We start from the raw sequence: 20,538 nt of genomic DNA, 5'->3' as shown, positions 1-20,538 counted from the left end.
TCAAACTCAGTTCCTGGAAGGCCACAGCCCTGCAGAGTTTAGCTTCAACCCTAATTAAACACACCTGATCAGCTAATCAAGTCCTTCAGGCTTATTTGAAAACTGCAGGTGTGTGTGTGTTGAAGCAGGGCTGGAACAAAACTGTGTAGGGCTGTGGCCCTCCAGGAACTGAGTTTGACACCTGTGCTGTAAATGGATTTTGAAATCAACCTGTCACTGTATTGATCTCTCTCAATAGTTGCATGTTTAACTTTCTTTACATTGCCTTATTCACTTTGCTGCTCAGGATTGCAAATATTGAGGTCCAGATCGCTAAGCTGGATAGCGAGGCATGGCCGGGCCTGCTGGACCCGGAGAGAGATCGCTTAATCCTCATCAACGAGAAGGAAGAGCTGCTAAAGGAACTGCAGTATGTAACGCCGCGCAAGCGCGCGCCCAGCGAGGCAGAGAAGATCGAATCCGAAAAGAAACGACTCGAGAAGGACCTGCAAGCTGCACGGGACAACCAGAGCAAAGCACTGACCGAGAGGTGAGATGGTTAACTGGGCCAGTAGAGCTCCGTGTATTTGGTTCCAGTGGTGTATTTCTTTGGTTACACAACGGCACCATAGAATGAACATGTTAAGTTCATGCAGGAATGAAGGCCTTCCTACTATCTAGAAAGTCCTGGAAATTGATTCTCTATTTTCTGTTGAAAAAATCTATAATTTTTTCTCTTTATGCCCCATTTTTTTCAGTTATAAATAAATAAATAAAATCCTTTTCCAGCCATTGCAAATGATTGTAACCGTCATGGAACCAACATGAAAAATCATGGAAATGATTGATCAGAAAGTGTGGGAATGAGGATCGCCCTTTGCAGAATTCGAAACTAAAATCTTTTTGTCCTGATCTTTAGTTCTTTAATCACTAGGCTACACAATCCACTTAATTTACTGCTGGAATGCACATCTGACCCATTGTTTTTCCTTTCCCTGACAGCATGTTAGAGCAGTTCACCTCAAAAATCTATTCTAGCGTGAATGATAAAGGCGTCATTATTGTGGAAACACACAATACCAACTCTGAAAGCCTCTTTTAGACTTAAAAATGTTGCCTGAAGGCTTGATGCACAGAGGCCGCACTCGCAAAGATATCTGGAGTTAAGCTAAACGAGCAGCACAGCAGTCACTTTGTCCATTTAATTCACTGCATGTCCCATTCATTATAATGGCGCAATTTGGTTTTGTAAATCAAGGCCTAAAATGGCAGAAATTGAAAATTGCAAATGGTTCATAAAAGTCTATTAGTTTACTGCTTGTGGTTTGTAGCAAGTCTTGCACTCTTAGGCCCTGTTTACGCGTGGTACTAAGACGTTTAAGAAGTCAAAATGGTACAGACAGAAGGCTGTTAAAATTTTATGTCATCTTAGCTGAGCATTCAAATGCACAAATACTTTCATAATAACATAAGCCAACTGGAATGAAGAAAGTGATCAGTGTGATTAATGCTCAAAATGATAAGCAAGCGCTGCTTTGTTTATGGTTTGTATATCTGCAGACCTAGTTTCGGTTTCCCTTTTTGAATGACGGAAATAGAATATTGACACCTGCTGATAGACAGATATTTACTTTGACGCAGGAGTAGAACGCACATGCTAGTTGACAGTCGCCTTTAGCACTTTTGGTGTGTTCAAGCGCAGTTTTTTGGCCGAGGCGAAAACACAGTCAGCTTTCGTCGGCACTAGTTCTTTGACGTCGGCTTGGTGTGTCCCGGGCTTAAGACACCGTTTACATAGAACCCGTTTACAGTAACGTCTACTAGTGATCCGATCGACCAAAATGCATCTTAAAACCATGTGTAAACAGGGCCTTAGAAGAACCACCTGCGTTTTCAGATCAGGTTGCTTAGGCGAGAACCAATTTTTTGCTTGATTCACTCACTATCTTTCATTCTCTCTTTCTGTTGGTCTTATTCTCACTCGTTCTCTCAGTTATTTGAACAGGGTCCTTGTTCTCTACTCTAGATACTGTATCCTCGTTTAGCTTGGCGTCTGCACTCTTCCTGTAACCTGAGCTGCACAAACGCTGGATCTAGGTTGAACACAATAGATGCCTTCTTCATGCGCTGCTGTTGAATAACAGACCAACATCATTTTATCAAAAGAACCACAGAAAGACTATATATACATTAAGAAAATTAATGGGGTTGATTTAAAATTGTCTTACATTTCTTCTTATTTTCTAAATTTTATATATATATATATATATATATATTTATATACACACACTATAGTACTGAGTCACCAAGTTATCTGTGTTGCTTTGCTCAGGTTGAGGCTGCACTATAGGAGAAACAAACTAGTGAAGGAGCTGGAGGAGACAGTGAGGTTGGCGTCTTCCCTGCACACCCAGCTGAAAAGGTATCGTCCAACCCTCACATTTACATAAAATGGACAATGCAAATAATACTCATAATATGGACAACATATAATATTTGCTTTTTCTCCCTGTTGTCTAATTGGGATTCACCAATGTTAATCAATTCTGGCCAATACTGAAAAACTGATAATTATAGTCACATTACTGTTACTGCCAGTAACCCATAAATGTCGGTTATTAACATTAAAGGGATAGTTTGGCCAAAAATGATATTTAACCCATGATTTACTCACCCTCAAGCCGTTCGAGATGTCAATCTTTTTTCAGACGAACACATTTTCAGTTAATTTAGAAAATGTCTTAGAACTTTCAGTGGTTATAATGTCAAGTTATGGGGTCCACCTCCTTCAAGTCCCAAAATGTGCATGCATCCTTCATAAAAGTAATCCATCCGGCTCCAGGGGGATAAACGAAGGCCTGGAGCCGGATGGATTACTTTTGTGAAGGATGCATGCACATTTTAAATATCATTTTTGGCTGAACTATCCCTTTAAATTGAAAAAGTATTAATACTATATACTAAAAAAAGTTAAATCAATCATTTGATATGCTACAAGTGAAATTATAATTCTTTGTATAATATTATAATGTACTATATGAAAAATCTATATTTTAAGATATGTCAAACATTTAACAGTGTTATGACATTATTAGTTCTTTTAAAGGATAACTTTAAAGGATGAGTTCAGGTCAACCAAAAATGAAATAAATGTACTTATTTTCATGTCTTCCTAAACCCAGAGACTTTTGTTCATCTTTGGAACACGAAGACATTTTTCATATTCTCATCAAATACTTATTTATATTATTATTATTATTTACAAACAAGTCATTTTTGTCTATCCATCAGAAGTCCATTTTTCAAGCTTCAAAAAGTTCTAAAACACATTGTAAAAATAAACCATACATATCAAGTTGCTTTATATGATGAAGCAGGCTTTTAATTTAGGCTATTTGAATCTCTGCACATACATGGATCACATCAAATATGATAAACAAGCTCAAACGTAGGAATTAAAATCAATTCAGTTTGACCAATGAGGTTTCTTATCGCACATCAAGCATGCAAGGTTGATGATGACAGAATTTTTATGACATATATTTTTGGTTGAAATATCTTTTTTAGTGAGCATTAACTATTCCACAAAGAAAATCTTAATGTAAAAATACAGTAAATTGACCTTCAACGAATATGATACTGATATATTGTACATCCCTAGACCATTTATATATATGTAACAGTTTTGGATATTAGCAGGAAGAGGAAGCTGCATATCATAAGAACTTTTCGTCACTGTATATGATGTAATGACTTTGCAATACTATTTATGATGTAATGACTTTGCAATAAGAATGCTCAGAATATCAGAAGAATCAGACTTTTGAAGTTATAAAACTATGCAACCAAGCGCTCTTGTTAATTTTAACAATAGCTTTGCTCTTACTTTTTATCATGACTAATGCCTAATTCATCCTCAGCGTCTAGTTGAGGCACATCAAAGGCTTGTTGCATGAAGGAACAGTCCCTTGTGTGTTTCACTAGTGAGCCTGCTACGCCTTAATTAGCATGTTTGCTTTAAAGCAGAATGCATTTGGTGTCAAGTTTTGAAATAGAGTTGAGTGAGACGATATTGGGCTGCTTTCCGATTAACTTTCCTTCTCCTTCTGTCTCTTTCCTTTGACGCCAAAACTCCAGTCTGTCTGCCAGCACGCTGTCATGTTCCTCGGGCAGCAGCCGTGGATCGCTGACTTCCAGCCGAGGATCCCTGGCCACCTCCAGCATGGGCTCCACTTCCTCTCTCAGCTTCACCGACATCTACCTGGAGCAGCCCGAACTGGGCGACCCTGACTTCCAGAACAAACTGGACTCTATTTTGCAGGAGGGAAGCGCCTCTGGTTACAGGCCTTCGAGTTCAATCACCACAATCCATGAGAATGAGGTCTCATCCTCCTCCGGGCAGGTGGGCGGTGGGCCGGGGGTGGCCCAGAGAACACAAGTGCTGAGGCTTTCGGAGACCCCTCACTCCATGAGCTCCCTGTCCCCGCGTTCCTCGCTGTCCTCCCTCTCTCCTCCTTGCTCGCCCCTTGTTACTGATGCTTCCTTCCTGTCAGGAGAGGCCTTTTCTGGCCCGGCCTCACAGTTGGATTTAGATCTGCAAACCAGGCTGATGGAGCTCCGGCTTGAAGAGGACCAGCAGCAGGGGCAGCTGGCTTACCGCGACAACAAACAAGACAGCATTATGGCCGCAGTAGAGTCTTCGAAAGGTACATTGCTCAAAATGTTTTATTGCTTATCAAAATCATGTGACGTGATCTAGCAAATCAAAGTCAAGTGGTGCGAACAACACCCTGCAGACCCTCATGACTGTGTCAAGGTGTATAAGTCTTAAAATATCAGATCATTTGACCTTTTTATGAAAAGGCAAGGTTCGTTCAGGTTGTAAAATGTGAAGCGGAGCAATACATTTTTGTAAGAAAAATATCCATATTTATAATTTTATCAACTGTAATCACTGGCTTCCGGTAGAGGCCGTATGTGAGTCTAGTTCCGGTGGAAGAGTGACCTCTGACCCGACGCAGGATGTAGGAGTAGCGTAAGCTTTGACGCCTCTCGCGGTTCAAACTAATAGGGCTGAGCAACAAACTCGTGCTCCTCAGACATTTCTTTTGAAAAATTTCCGTTTTTGACTTCTAATTCTTGAGCGGTGTTTTGTTTTGCTCGATCCTCTGCTCTTCCGCGTTCGTCAATATGTCATGCGTCGGGTCAGAGGTCACTCTTCAGCCGTTACTGAAAGGCAGTGATTATAGTTTATAAAGTTATAAATATGGATATTTTTCATATAAAAATGCATCGCTTCACTTCAGAAGGCTTTTATTTACCCCCTGGAGCCGTATGGATTACTTTTATGATTGATTGATGTAGGGCTGCTCGATTATGGAAAAAATCACAATCACGCTTATTTTGGTCAGTATTCAAATCACGATTATATAACATGATTATTTCACGTGACTTTGGGAACGTGTTGCATTTATTAAAAAGACACCTTTCAACAATTCTTAAAAAATCGAAATTTGAACATTTATTGTACTTGAACTATTAAAATAAATAATATAACAGATAGTACTTCAATTAGTATTTTAATAATTCCCGCAGGTCTACCACTTATAATGCGGAAAATTCCCATGCAAACATTGATTTACTTTAGCAAGTAGATTGTATGAGTAGCCTAAATTAATCCACACAGATTATAAAATCAAATCAATCATTTTAAAACTTTCTCCAAGACGCAATTTCACAAACCGTGTGAGTGTTCAGCGGTGCTGTCTGCTCTCTCTCTCTCTGTCTCTCAAAATGGGTTGGACAAGACGGCAAGCGTCGAAACTACACTCTCGCGTTTAGGAGTCGGGACATGACGGAATTGTCACTTGCACAATTGGACCAGCATTGCATCGTAACTAAAGTTGATAATTTTTACTTCTTTTTAAGTCTTATCAGTTTAAACATTCAAGCCGAGGGAGTTTATGGCTTCGGGAGGGGCGGATGTGTGCTTCATTCAGAACACAATATGGCAATATGACAACAGAACATGGCAAAATAATCGTTTTTACTCGACTGTACTATTTTGGCGAAATTCAATTAATTGCACAGCCCTAGATTGATGTGCTTTTTTGGGCTTCAAAATCTGAGTTATTATTCACTCCCATTATAAAACTTGGAAAAGCCAGGATATTTTTTAATTAAACTCCCAATTGTGTTTGGCTGAAAGAAGAAAGTCAAATACACCTATGGCTTGAGGATGAGTAAATTATGAGATATGAACCTTTAATAGGCACTATTAATAAAAATTTGTCTTCTCTGTGTTAAGGACATTGCCACATTTGACACCGTCATTGGTTACCGGAGTTCGAATATGGTTGTTATTTCAGCTGTTCGTTCATACAAATATGTTTTCAAGCAGCTATTTTAAACTGCTGAATGAACAAAACATTTTAAGGCTCACACCTGTAAACAAATACCGACAACAGCTAATTTATCAAATAATCGTTAGATCTATCTGCTAATCTGGATATGATTATCTAATAGATTAATTGATTATTAATGTTTGAATATAACATTGAAAGAATAATGGTTCTGGTTATTATTTATGGTAAGCTAACTAAAGGATCAATCGACAAATCAAAAATAATCGATAGATTACTTGTTAAAAGTGATTGTTAGATGAATCGACTAATTAGGGGGGGGGGGGGGGGATTGCTAGGTTAATCCATATTAAAATAATGGTTAGTTGCAAATTGATACTTTTCTTGAAAATGGTATAATTTTTTTCCAAAACCACATGAAACAAAGAATACATGTCTAAAAAGAACTGCAAGATTTTCCTTTTCCTTCATCATGGACACACTTCATTTGTCACTGGCAACCCAGAATTCCACCTGAAACTAGAGAAACCCTCTGAAGGTCTAGTACGTTAGGGTAGATTTTCAGCTCACTCCCAACTCGCCCAGCAGGTGAACTCACTCGAGCTCAGGAACCTAAAACCTTTCCAGAGTGACACATTCTCACATTTCTACTCGCCCTTTTTCTGTGCTTGAAGACTCTGTTACGCAAACGAGGGTGTCCGCGCCTGGATCGAAGAAGGCGGGAGTAACGTCAGCGGTGTCTGACGAATCGGTTGCAGGAGACAGTGGGGTGTACGAGCCCTCAGAGAAAAGGTAGGCCACTAGAGATTTATTATCAGTGATGTTTTTTCACAGACCCTGATTTGGATAGTAAAACGGTGCTGTTCATTCCCCCAGGCCTGGGCTTCCTGTCGAGCAGCTGCTGGGTTATGATGACGTGAGCTCGGCGAGCAGCGCTCAGATCCAACTCGGCCTGAAGTATGAAGCGAAAGAGAAGAGGTTCACAGTGTTCGTAATGCAGCTGTCCAACTATAGCGCTCTCTCCCTGCCAGCCAGCCAGAACATGTAAGGATTGCGCGCTCTCAGCCAGCTTCATTTAAAGTTGATGGAGAGACATTAATTTTAATCAGCAGGATGTAATTTTGATGAAGCACCTCTGCAAGGGAAATGTGCAGGGTTTTACAAATGGAATTAACCCGTCCAATAGTTGTAAAATGGTAATATGAAGTGGAGAAATCGATTCACAGATACTTTAAGATTCTTTCTCAAATGATTGTGGATCAATCCACTAAAATAATTAAACATGACAGTGCTTGAAAGTCAGAACAGGCATTTTTATTATGGCTTTTATGCATATTTACACAAGAATGTAGCAGCAGGCCACCATAAAACCCCTGCATTTTTGCTTTTGAATTTGAGATGCATTGAGAATCATTTTGGAACGCGACTTCTTGAATTGACATTTTATTTAATCATTTGATGCTTCAACCCAAAATAGATTTTTCCACCTCCAATTTTTTAATTGAAACCCACCAGTTGAGAACCACTGATCTATGATTGGCCAATTCTTGTTTTATTTTGGCATGTACAGTACATGCCCATCCGGTGTAATGTGGCGCCAGGCGCGAAGCAAATGTTTTTTGCTAGTTTCAGCCCAACGCAGTTATCATTTTCACTATTTATTTATTTTTTGTTATTTAAAGAACACGTTAGTAATGTGAGCCTATAGGCAGGTCTACAACGCGTACACACACAAACACAGGGACGCACAGCAGCACAAACATGCCAAATATTACAAATAAAAGGATTACAATGTAAAAGATTAATATTGTGTACATAAAGATATGGTGGCTTCCGGCTTGTCCCGTAGATGGTCTGCTTGCGCTCTTTAACGTTGCGCACGAGCAGATCTGTTTGCTCTCTGGAGTCTTTCTGCTTGCAAATTCCAGCATGTAAATAGCGAATCCGCCATAGCTCGAGCGCAACTAGCTTTTAAAGGGAATGGGAAATTACACTCTGATTGGTTTATTGCATGTTACGCCCAAAACACACCCATTGCTCATTAAGAAAAAAGGGACAACCCTTTTAGACCAACCTTTTTCCCGTTGTCAAACTAGCAAAAGTGGATTCGGATACGCCCTAAGTGCGCTTGCGCCGTGCGCTTTAGACTATGCGCTTAGATCCTTAAAATATGGCCCCATCTCTGATTAGAATAGATTTTAACTTCTGTTGGGTTTAATCTATTGCAGATATGTTCGTGTGGTGGTGCTGCCGTGCTCCGAACCCGTTCGCTGTTTGTTCCGCACCCACAGCGCTCTTCCGCAGGAACCCTTAGAGCTCAAGGAAGCGTTTAGCCTGCAGATGTCCTCCACTGCTCTCAGACAGAAGACCCTACGCATTGATGTCTGTACCACCAGCAAATCTGGCCGAGAAGACTGTCTAGTGAGTGTCTGATCTGAGATTGAGCAAACAGCATGAGGGCTGAACATCAATAAAGTGTCTAAAGTGTATTTTTTTTGTCTTGAAAGGCTGGTGCTCAGATCAGTTTGGCTGATGAAGAATATTCAGAGGAGTGGTGCACCAAGTGGTACAACCTCCTCAACTGCACGTACATGCCAGAAATGGATAGAAAGCACAAGGAAACAGAGGTCTCCGCTCAGCAGGAGCTGGTAAAACACACACACACACACACACAATGCTTAAGTCATTTTACCTCACCACAGCTAAATGCTTTACTAACATTTCTTGGAAACGGTCTTGCCAAACTGCTAAGCTCATCAAGGAACATGGAGTATTTATAAATATTATATCCATTTCTTGCGTCATTCAAATGAAGAAATGGATTCTTTCTTGCCTAAAAAGTCCTTTCTGCTTTATAATACTGTTGATAATCAAACTACATAGAATTAGTTGCTTCACTTCTTATTAGCAGTTTTGAATTTGCAAACAGCCTGTTCTGTTATTATGGTTATTATATCTAGATTTTACTGGTACTTTCCACGAATAAGGAACAAAATAAGGCCTGAAGCCCTTCTATCTTGTGAGATGATTTTTGTTACTTTCTAGCAATAAACTTCAATAGATATCAACATTAAGTAGATAAAATCTGGAATAAAAAATAAAAATAAAAATGTGCAAATGTGAGAAGGTGATATTATAATATTACTTTAATTTAATTCAATTGATAATTTAAAAATTGTAGTTTTGACATAGTGAAAATTATTATGTAGTTTGTTTTGATGAATTGTTGTGTAGAAGATCAAAACCTCTAAGTTGGTACAGACCAAAATCATCATTTTACAAGGAGTTTTTTATATATTTAAAAATATCTACCTTGCATTCTAGGTTAATTTTATGTTAAATAATAGTTTATCCATTTCTTCCAACAAAATCATGTGCTTCTAAAACAGTAACAGGACACAAAATTGTACTCTATTCATAAAAAAGTGCCTTATTGCATTTTGCCAATAATTGGCCAAAGTATTACATTTAGAAAGTATTAGATACAATTAGCATGCATCTGTTACCAGCAGGTATAAGACAAATTGAAAGTAAAAAACTGCAGAAAAGCCTAAATCAAGGATGTTTTTAAATGTATAATAATAATCTTTATCCTTTTATTTATTTTTAGGCTTCAGCTCCCAGCACCTCCGAGAGCGCCACTGCACACCTTGAGAACGTTCCTGTGGAGGACTGGTACGTTACCTGCCACTACTTGTGACGAAGCACCAATATAATAAGCTTTAATTCATTTCAGCACAGCTGTCAACTTAACAATGTGTCAGTGTGAGTCTGGGTGTCACATCATATCCAGGATCCCACCCAGGATCAAACCAAGCAATTAACAAGCTGTTTGAATCTCATATTCCTTCTCTTTCTTTACCAACCCCTATTTTCCTATTGACTGACCTCCTTTCTGCTGTCTCGTGGGAATTCATCACAGTGGGAAGGCACACGATGACTCACTTTCCCTGGTGTTTGATCTGCTCAGCCAAAATTACATTAGTAACATAAACAGGATGAACAACTGATCCAAGGGCAGTGCATGAGCAATACTGAGTGGCATTCCTCTCTCATGCCATTTTCTGGACTCTTTCGGTACACATGTGTATCGAAATTAGCTCACCTTGCCTCTTTTGGATTGGCTGAAGGGCAGTCTCATGATTATAACCAAAACTGCACTTTACAAAGCCTGTTTGTTTTAGACGATGATTCAACAACAACCACCTGTCATGGAAATTAAAAACAAGGAAAGGAATGTGGCATGGCAGCATTTTTCGAGAGCATTTTCCACCCTCACTCTCTCGCTTCTGAAAGGTTGCAGACTAGATTAGTAAAAGTGTTGCTCTTTTAGGATCATTACGGTTTAACTCGGTTGCATTTCTTAAAACACAACAATAACTTTCTATTTAATTCGGAGCACTGTGACTGTCAGTACTGATGGTCTGATTACAGCAGTGGCAACTACCAAAAATGTAACTTAAAAAAGCTAACTAAAAAAAAGAAGCCAAATAATGAAAATGTAATTGCAGCTTCTACATGTGTTAGTAGATTTTAAAATAGACAGACTATGGCCACGTACATACTACAGCTAAATTTGTTTGTCGGATCACCTTTTATTGCTTAATTCTGTTCTGAACACACAAACAGTTTAGCAGTTAGCTTTTTCTTAATGAATTAACTCCCGAAAAATTAATGTTTTAGCAAAATTCTACACAGTGTGTACAGAACGGAACTGAACAACTAGTTGTTAATGACGTATTCAAATGCACATCAGAGGCATTACTCTCTTCTGTATGTCTTTACTCTTCTTGACTTGTGTTGACAGACATCAAGCTCAAACAAACAGCCCAAAACGCTTAATAATTGTGTTAAAGTCCCCCTGTAGTCAATAATTTTATCCTTTAAAACTCATCTTTGATCACCAAAATTACATATTTAAAAGTTTTTTTCCTTGAAAAAAATTCTTCATGCCTTAAAATAGCTTGAATGTAACTCTACAACCTTGCCTCATTTAGTATACGTGGTTCTATGAATATGCAAATTAGCCCCGTGCATAAAATATTTTCATGGATTTTGCATCGCATTCAACTTTAAATCCACCGTGTTGACTAATATAAAACTGCTAAGTTTGGAAGTGAGTAAACATTGCTTCATGTGTCAAAATATTAATAACGGTCGGATAATGGACCTTCTTTGTCTGTGAAGTTTTGCTAATGTGACCACATCTTAAGAAAACTACATTCATTTACAAAGAAATTACTTAAATTGGACAAATTAAACTTGAACTTTGATAGTAATTGTGTTGTTGTAAGTATAATGCATGAATATATAGATAAAGTACATAGCAAACAATAATAAGCAATTTGTGGGTACTAAAAGAGATGGAAACTAAAAGTAACGCTGACACTAAAGGAAAGCAAAACTAAAAGTAGTCATTTTCGGAAGATAAAATGGAATTACTTAAAGGTGAAGTATGTAAGATTTTTTTATGTTACTTAAAAACATGTTTTATGTTTATGGAATACATCCTCTTAACCCAGTTTATTGTTCATTGACTGTTATTAGTATGACATTCATGGGTTTATCTCTCCCGAAAGTAAACATTGAGAAAAGATTGAGCGGTCTGCTCAGACCTGTCAATCTCTTTCCAGCTCAACCAATAGGGAGAGTTTGGGGCGTGGCTACTGTAGCAGGCGCAGCCAGAGAGTGTTTGTTTAGCCGACGTGTGGGACCATGACTGACACGTTACACAGGAAAATCATCCAGCTTTGGGTACTGGAGTGCAAGCCAAATTTCGAACCTTTAAAGATTAAACAACCAGGTCATGAACACGTCAACGCGAATGGGGCATTGCGATGCAACGCACTACAATGGACGTTTCAATACGACATCATCATGTGCACGTTCAGAAAGACAATTGTTCCTGTTTATATTTTTTTCATTTTGATGTGTCAAGTGTATGCAGTCTCAAATATTTGTGGCGCAACATGTCCAAAATGCGGTCGGTGCAGATATGCACCGGATGGGTTTATTATAAGCGAGATGCTCGCGTTCACTCTAGAGAGAGTGTTCGCCTACTCATGAAACATAGCAACACAGCTAAAAGTATTCCTTTATATGTACCTGTTGTGTTGAGACATGCCTTCACAAGCTCCCCTAAGACCTGTGTTTTTGATGTTTGAGATAGGGCAGGCATGGGGCACAAAAGGGGCGTTTGCAGAATATGCTGTATTTTTGTACTTCTTTGCTTGTAATTAAGCAAAATAAAAGCTATTTGTGCACATTAAAACAACCTAAAACAAAACTAAAAGGAAAATTGTATTAGATTAGATTAAATAAAAATGATAATGTCTGAGCCATAATAACCCTGGTGTCAAATGGCATATTTGTGATCTTATAGGCCCACAGAGGCATTAGATGGTGACGTGTTTGTGGATGGAGAAGGTAGTGATGTTGAGGAGGGTGAGGAGTTCTACCCCGATGAATGCCAGTGGGAACAGGAGGAAGAGCCGGTTAAACTTGGACCAACAGCAGTCATAACGGAAAAGGTGACAGCCATGATTCATTTACACAGCAAAGACTTTCACATTGCTTTTATAGACGTTTTTGTTGTACCTTTCCATTGAAACTTGCTGACATCCTCTCTTTGCCTCATAAGGTGAATAAGGAGACAAGTGTGGACGGACTCCCCCATTCTGCTAATGTAGTTCGGCCCAAGGAGCGACGACACGATGTTCATCAGCAAAACCCTTTCATGCGAGGAAACACCATCATCCGGTCCAAGACATTTTCACCTGGACCTCAGAGCCAGTATATCTGCAGGGTGAGAACATAGATTCACACACAAATGTATTTAGATATTGAAATTATTATTAGAGCTCAATATTCAAAAAATGTTTTAACCTATGCCCACATTCATCAAATCACCAGATCAACCGCAGCGACAGTGACAGCTCCACCCTTTCTAAGAAATCTCCATTCGTCCGGAACGCTTCTGAGAGACGCAGTGTTCGAATGAAGAAGGTAACAGATGAAAATATTGCACATTTACATCCACTCGTTTGGGTAAAAATCGTACGATTCTTATGATTTAAAACCAGTTCAGAGACCCCATGGTTCTTTAATAGCTAAAAAAAAAAATGCTTTACATTCAGGTTGATGCTTCATTTCTTATGCCAATCCTATGAGAATTGTCCTAATGAAATAATAATCCTATTAAATCCAAAAATTCTAATTGATAAACACACTTCAACCAACTCAAATTGGGCCCCAAACATATAAATCATGCAGTTAATCTCAACAGAACATCAGAAATAGAATTAAATTCCATTAAGGGATTGCATTGGATTTTCTTAGGAAATTGCATGCATTTCACTAACCCTAAAGCTAAACACTTTCCTTAGAAAGGGGAGTTTAAGCTTATTAGCAGCAGTTTAATATTTAATACAGACATTTCTGTGCTGACCTGAGGTCAGTGTTAATGAAGTACAGTCTCAGAGTGAGGAAATGGGTTTGCTGAGCCCCTCCAGAGGGCCTTAAATAGTCTAGAAAGGTCAGGTTTGCTCTCACTGTGCCTTAGGAGAACACATTACATTGAGTCTTTTAAAGCAGTGTCATAGTGAGAGTGTAGCTTTTGAATTTATTTGCCTAATGAGGACTGTACAGAGAGCTTCAGTGATTTATACTACAGGCGTTTAACCCATAAAAGGGGATAAAGTACCACCTTCTTTTAAAGCAGTAATATAAAATATCACACATCCCATCCTAAAAATGTGAGGTAAATGGTGGTGTGGTGTTAGCAAGCATGAAATTAAAGCATGACAAATTAAGTAGAAACTGCATTTAGTTCCACAGACTCTTCAATAAAAAAATAAAAATAATTATACATAATTTTATATATTACATATCATTTGAATTTTATATATAAGATGTAAATTTTTCTACTGTAGTCTTTTAATCTGAAATAAACTATGTGCAATGTATATAATATATTGTTATCATAATGGAACATGCTTCAAAACCCAGTTATTGTGTCAGTAAATTGGCCAATGCCATTTTTTTTTTGTGAGCCAAACAAACCATGATCAACAAACCATGTTCATTTAGTTATCGCTAAAATCAATAAATAATTCAAATCTGATGTGAACAAGAAACTAACTGATCAGAGATCTGAACTCAAGAGAAAAAACTTGTGAATTGAGGAAAAACTGTACGATTTTGAAGAAGAATTTGCATTAGTGTTCACAGATGTTTGGGTCCTAACAACAACAAACAATGTTTATCTACATATATGTTTCACTAAAACATTTCAAAGCATGTTAAATGCTGTGTATGGACCAGTGATGTTTGACTTGTGATTGGTTGCATAGACTAGTCTTAAAAGTTAGTCATCCCATTTTCTTTCAAGACTGATCCTAACTTTTTAAAGTTTTTAAAGTTACATGAAAAGGTAGACTGTTCTAATTTGAATCAGAAAAGTAAAGTCATAATTGCTGACACCTAAAGGAACTGGCCCTTGATGACACAACAGAGCTATTGAATGAGTTTTCACCCCTCTGTTCTCTCTCGCTCACACACATAGCCACCGATGCAGGTCAAAGGTCTGGACGGGCTTCTGCGCACCTCTCTGGATCTGGAGCTAGACTTGCAGGTGACCCGCACACGGCAAAGCCGACTGAACGAGGAACTGCATGTGCTGCGGGAGCTAAAGCAGCAGTTGGAGAACGCCCGTCTGCAGGGTCAGCACGTCCTCCCCGCATGGGTACAGGAGGACGAGCGCTTTCGTCTGCTGCTCAAACATGCAGAGAGACAGGTCAGTCCCAGTAGATTTCCAGAACCAACAAATCCACGAACGGCACGTCATCCGGTCCAGCTTCTGATTTTGATTCGCCATTCTCTCCTCAGACCCAGGAAGAGCAGCTACAGGAACAGAGGGTAGAGAAGATGATGCGAGCGGCGGCCAAGGATGTGCACAAGATCCGTGGACAGAGCCTCAAGGAGGTCCCTGGAGTCCAGTCCTTTAGGTGGGCATCTGTTGCTAATAGGGGTGTAACGGTTCACAAAAATGTCCGGTACAGATCTTTTGGTTCGTTATGCACGTGTACAGGACGAATACAGTGATGTTTTAACCCACTGCGTGTGCAGAACTTCTCTGTATGCATCCAAGCCACTGTTTCTGAACTGATCCTAAACATTATCTTAAGTCATTGGGGAGGGATTCCAAAACCTTGTTGTCTAACTGCCTATATAGGCAGCTACCTTCTAAGTCAGCATGTTAAACTGAAAAGAAAGTCCTTAAGCGACTGATCTGGAGCAACTCCATGTGACACTCAAATAGCCCTCTTCTGCTGATCTTCAACTCACAGTTGAGTCTGGAGTTGCTAATGAACGATTTTTACAGACTGTGATGAAGGGTTAGTTCACTCAAATACGAAAAAGCTGTCATTAGTTACTCACCCTCATGTCGTTCCAAACCTGTAAGACTTTCGTTCATCTTCGAAACACAAATTAAGATCTGAGAGATTTCTGTCTCATAGCATTGACATATCAACTACCATTTTGACGCTTCAAAATGTTCACAAAGAGATCGTAGTTTTCAAAGACGTTGAACCATTTTTCGATTATTTATGATTTACTTCACCAACTTCATTGCAATGCATTATGGAAATGCCTTCCATTTGAAGGATATATGCAATGCTACCTTAAAATTTGCCAAAATTAGGTGTCTTGGAACACATTTGGAGCGCATCTTTAAAATGCTTTCATAGGCATTTGGAACGGAGCTAATGTCAAGTAATAACTCTTCTATTGTTTTATATCTGACACCGACCTGTTTCAAGCTCTGCTTATTGTCTGCTGTAACCTCTCTTAGAGAAAAGATGGCCTTCTTCACCAGAGCGAAGATAAACGTTCCTGACCTACCAGCCGACGACGTGTAGAAGATATTCTTCTCAACTGCTTTTGTTTCCATGGAGACAAAACTGACATCTGGCAGTATTATGAATAATGAAGAATGGTGTGACAGGAATATGTATGTTGGGTAGGAAAAATGTCATTTTAAAACACTGGGTTGTAACTCTCAAAACTGAAATTGTATAGATCCGTGTTTTTTTTTTTTTTTAATAGATAGATTTATTTTTAAAATTTCACCATGTTCTGTTACTAATAAGAGTATGTCAGTATCTGTTCTAGGTATTTGAGTGGTCTTTCAAAAACAACAGTGCGTCTTTGAAACGAGTGTGAAACATGCCGCTCTGCTATTGGGCAGGACTGCTTACTGTAACTCTTGAAGATGTGAATACAGATACTTACGGTACTACTTCTGTTCATAGCACAAGGGTTCAGGACTCAAACTTTATGACAAAATGAATGGGCATAAATCCTGCTATTCCAGTCACGTCCCTTTAGAAACAAGCACATTTGTCCACATTTATGTTCGACAGTCTCAAGATTTTTGCAATTGTGTAAATGGTTACAGATGTTAGGAAGCATGAAACTAAAGCATGACGAGTTAACTAGACCGGTTACTAGACTAAATCGATTGCTAACAGCTCTGTGTTCGTTTTGTTAATTGCACATGCAAACAAAGACACGTTTAGTGCAAACGTTCGTAAAATGATGTAGAAACTGCACTTAGTTCCACAGACTCTCAGGTAGAATATCAGATAGTTCACGCACTTTAATAGAAAAAGGCATTGATATAGAGAATAAAGCAAATAAGCACATTGTGTGAACGCAAAGATCATACTATCCCATTGAAGTGAAACCCTGTTTCCCAGCTCTTGTTACATCTTTGGATTCGGTTTTATCAATTTCCCATGTTAGTTTCTACAGTTGCCTGTTGTAATAGTATATCATTTCTACTGGTTCGGACCTCTTCTAATCTAAAAACACCCCTCGCGTCTTTCAACACGTTAGCTTTGCATGTTACTAATAAGCTTCAAAACAAAAGCAAAAGTTATGTCAAACCCTGATATATTTTTATTGATACACCAAATATATTTTTATTGACACACTATAAACAAAGGAGGAAAAAAAAAAAAGGAATTCTATTTTGCATAAGATTTACATAACCATTAAAATTTAACCAAAACCATTAAAATTACTTACAATCTAGTATTAATTTGTTGACAGTTAAGTGTATTTCCCCCCAAATTCTTATAACTGTAATGTGAAGGAAAAGAATGTAATTTATTTTATCATATATATATATATATATATATATATATATATATATATATATATATATATATATATATATATATCTTCTTTCTTTTTTTTGCATTACAGTACACTAGATTTGTGGAGAATTGCCTTGAAAATTCAGTCAAAATCCCAAAATAAAATTATTTTATTGCTGCATGCCAGTAAGGAGCCTTAAGTGTATTGAATCTCACAAAAAATGTTTCATATTTCACACCATAAATAATAGAAAAAAATAAGGAATTATATTTTGGATAAGATTTACCTAAAATCATTCAAATTACTTGCAGTGTGAGATCAATTTGCATTTTCCCCCAAATTCTTATGACTGTAATGTAAATGAAAAGAACAAAATTTATTTTATTTTTATATATAATTATATTAAAAATAATCTTTTTTTTTTGTACTCTTATATGATGAGAACTATATATATATATATAGTATATAAAATATCTTCTTTTTTTTTTTTTTGCATTACAGTACATTAGATTTGGGGAGAATTGTCATGAAAATGCCAAAATAAAATTACAAATTTCTGTCATCTCATATTTTATTTATTTATTTTTATTTATTATTATTATTATCTCCAAAAATATGACCTGGACAATTTTCGTGAGATTCGCACGTTTATGAAGAAAACGATTGAAATCTGGAACCGTATCTTTACCGAGGCAAAGAAACGCGAGCACATCTAGGGCACTGAAAGCTGTGAAGGCACACAGTAGATATTTCCCAGCTTTCCCTGTAAACACTTAATAATGTATCGCACACCACTGCACAGTTTGTTTGTAACATTTACTCACACGGAGGGAGTCACTGGTGATTTTGCGTTATGTAAATGAGCTATTTGCTCATCTAATATTGATTTTCACTAAACTCTTCATCTACAGTATCTTGCTAGTATGTGACTGTAAATGTTACTGCCATCATGTCATAAAAATCCCTTTTCAACGTAACGATAGCTTTGCATCACAGGCCAAGATGTTAATCTGAATTAATGTAGCACTTTAAAAAAAGAAAAAGCCCCAATTCTTGTGACCCCTTATTTGATACTGATTTACAGTATTTTTACATAATTTTGTCTCAATTTAACCAGTTATGGATGGCATTACCAGCCCAATTCCATTGATTTTGCTCACATTTAAAATGTTACGTGAAATCAATCTTACAGTTGTGCTCTCCTCATGTTTTCCATGTAAGTTAGATCTTCCTGTGCTTCATTATGCCTTTGTTTCTCAAGGAAACATTGAATGTACTGTCATTTGCTCAACCCCAGATCATCAACTAATAATGTTGTTTTAATTGTAGTAGCATTCATAACACGTATAGGCTTTGATATGCGGCGAAATGATACCACAATGTCCGAAACTAGTGTGGAATCTGTTACGGATGATCCAGAAGCCATCCTTCATCTGCAATGCTCATGCGCATGTGGCCTAGTCTCTTGCTCCACCTAGCGACGTACAGACAGAACTGAACTTGTATTTACTTGTAGCACTCGTTCTGAAACCGTCATTTCACCTAAAATTGGTTTAGGAGATGGAGTTCCCATATTTATTTTGACACCAGACAAACCCAACTGAAGTGCTGCCCCAAAAGCTTTTAGCCACATTTCCAATTCAAGTAGAAGCATCATATAGCTTTCACCTTAAAGCCATTGTACTCGGTTGTTTTGTCTTGTGCAGCGCGTTTTCTCGTAGATCCTGTAGTTAAACCTAGTTTATTAGAGTACAACCATTCCTTTGTCTTTGTTTCAGCTCTTTTAATGTTATTATTATGACCCATTTAAGACAGTACACTGCCAAACGTATACATCCCAGCTCAGTTTAATACGCTGCTGCGTGATGTATATTTCTCACATTGGCATTTTTAATCAAGGTACTTTTTTATCATTATTTTTACCAGAGTTTTTCAGATTTACAGTTTTTACCAATTTATGGTTATTTGAATGTGAGGGAAGCAGTATATCCCCTTTAAATGTGTACTGTTTACCTGGAAACACTACAGCTGAGCTGATTCTGAGAGTAGTCGAACAAGAGAAATTGTCTTATGTTTTCACTGGTCGTACAGTATGCTTACCGTTCACAGTATGTGTTGGAGAGAGAATTGTCTTGATTGATTAGGTGCTCTTCGACTATCAAATCTGAGGTTCATAAGGACATAATATTTGGCTTTTTTATTTGGACACTTGGTCCAATCATGCCTAAATCATGTAATACTTGCTTAAAATAATCAAAAGAAAAAAAAAAAAAAAAAAACGCTGTCAGTATGCTGGTAGTCATGAATGATTCATTTGTTTATTGTACACAGTAGGACTTTTATTCTGAAAACTCCAGTGCATTTAATTTTTTTTTTTTTTTTTCTTGTATTAATGATGAAAAAAAACCTGATCTGATCACAGCGATGGTTGGAGAAGTACAGCTTGTATTTATTGCACTTTTGTGATTTGGGTGTGCTGTCTTTCTTTTTCTTGTGAGACTTTTGAAAGCTGTGAATTTTATCATCGACACTGTACTGTCAACCAGAATTGTAAATATATCACCAGCACAAGAGTATGTTTTGTAGTTTCACAACAAATATAAAAAGTTCCTTTCTTCTAATCTTTATAATGTTTTGTGTGTTTTTGTGTTCTTACTCTCACATTCCTAAAAGATGTATCTGTATTGAGATCGAGGCCAATCAGTTTTCTTCTCATTCCAACTATTATGTGCAGTTACTAACAGTAAAGTATCAGAAAGAAGACTACATATGAGGAATATCACACAAATGACACTGATTCTCAAGAATGGCCTATATATATATATATATATATATATATATATATATATATATATATATATATATATATATAAACATAATAGTTGGTCCAACTTGCTCATAGATGAACGACAAACTCTCACACAACATCTTACATTATATATCCAGGTTCAAAGTTTAATTTAAAGGGACAGTTCACACAAAAATGAAACGTGTCATAATTTACTCGAAACCTGTATGAGTTTCTTTCTTCTGT

At 37.6% G+C, this 20,538-nt stretch overlaps 1 protein-coding gene across 1 annotated transcript in view; it reads left to right on the top strand.

Moving 5' to 3' along the window:
* Window positions 1-17,062, top strand: part of wwc1 (WW and C2 domain containing 1) — a 36,065-nt gene extending 19,003 nt beyond the window's left edge. Inside the window, exons 9-22 of the mRNA XM_079847273.1 lie at window positions 287-529; window positions 2,312-2,401; window positions 4,117-4,685; window positions 7,016-7,133; window positions 7,218-7,385; window positions 8,570-8,762; window positions 8,849-8,989; window positions 9,952-10,016; window positions 12,724-12,871; window positions 12,982-13,146; window positions 13,254-13,346; window positions 14,905-15,135; window positions 15,228-15,346; window positions 16,195-17,062. Coding sequence (XP_079703399.1) covers window positions 287-529; window positions 2,312-2,401; window positions 4,117-4,685; window positions 7,016-7,133; window positions 7,218-7,385; window positions 8,570-8,762; window positions 8,849-8,989; window positions 9,952-10,016; window positions 12,724-12,871; window positions 12,982-13,146; window positions 13,254-13,346; window positions 14,905-15,135; window positions 15,228-15,346; window positions 16,195-16,261 — 2,410 coding nt within the window. The 3' untranslated portion in view covers window positions 16,262-17,062. The remainder of the gene's footprint in view (window positions 1-286; window positions 530-2,311; window positions 2,402-4,116; window positions 4,686-7,015; window positions 7,134-7,217; window positions 7,386-8,569; window positions 8,763-8,848; window positions 8,990-9,951; window positions 10,017-12,723; window positions 12,872-12,981; window positions 13,147-13,253; window positions 13,347-14,904; window positions 15,136-15,227; window positions 15,347-16,194) is intronic.
* The last annotated feature ends 3,476 nt before the right edge of the window (window positions 17,063-20,538 follow it).

This window comes from Squalius cephalus, assembly GCF_949319135.1.
Source record: "Squalius cephalus genome assembly, chromosome: 17".
In the NCBI taxonomy this organism is placed as follows: Eukaryota; Metazoa; Chordata; class Actinopteri; order Cypriniformes; family Leuciscidae; genus Squalius; species Squalius cephalus.
The sequence above is the reverse complement of the archived record's forward strand: the minus strand, read 5'-3'. Positions and strand labels throughout refer to the sequence as shown.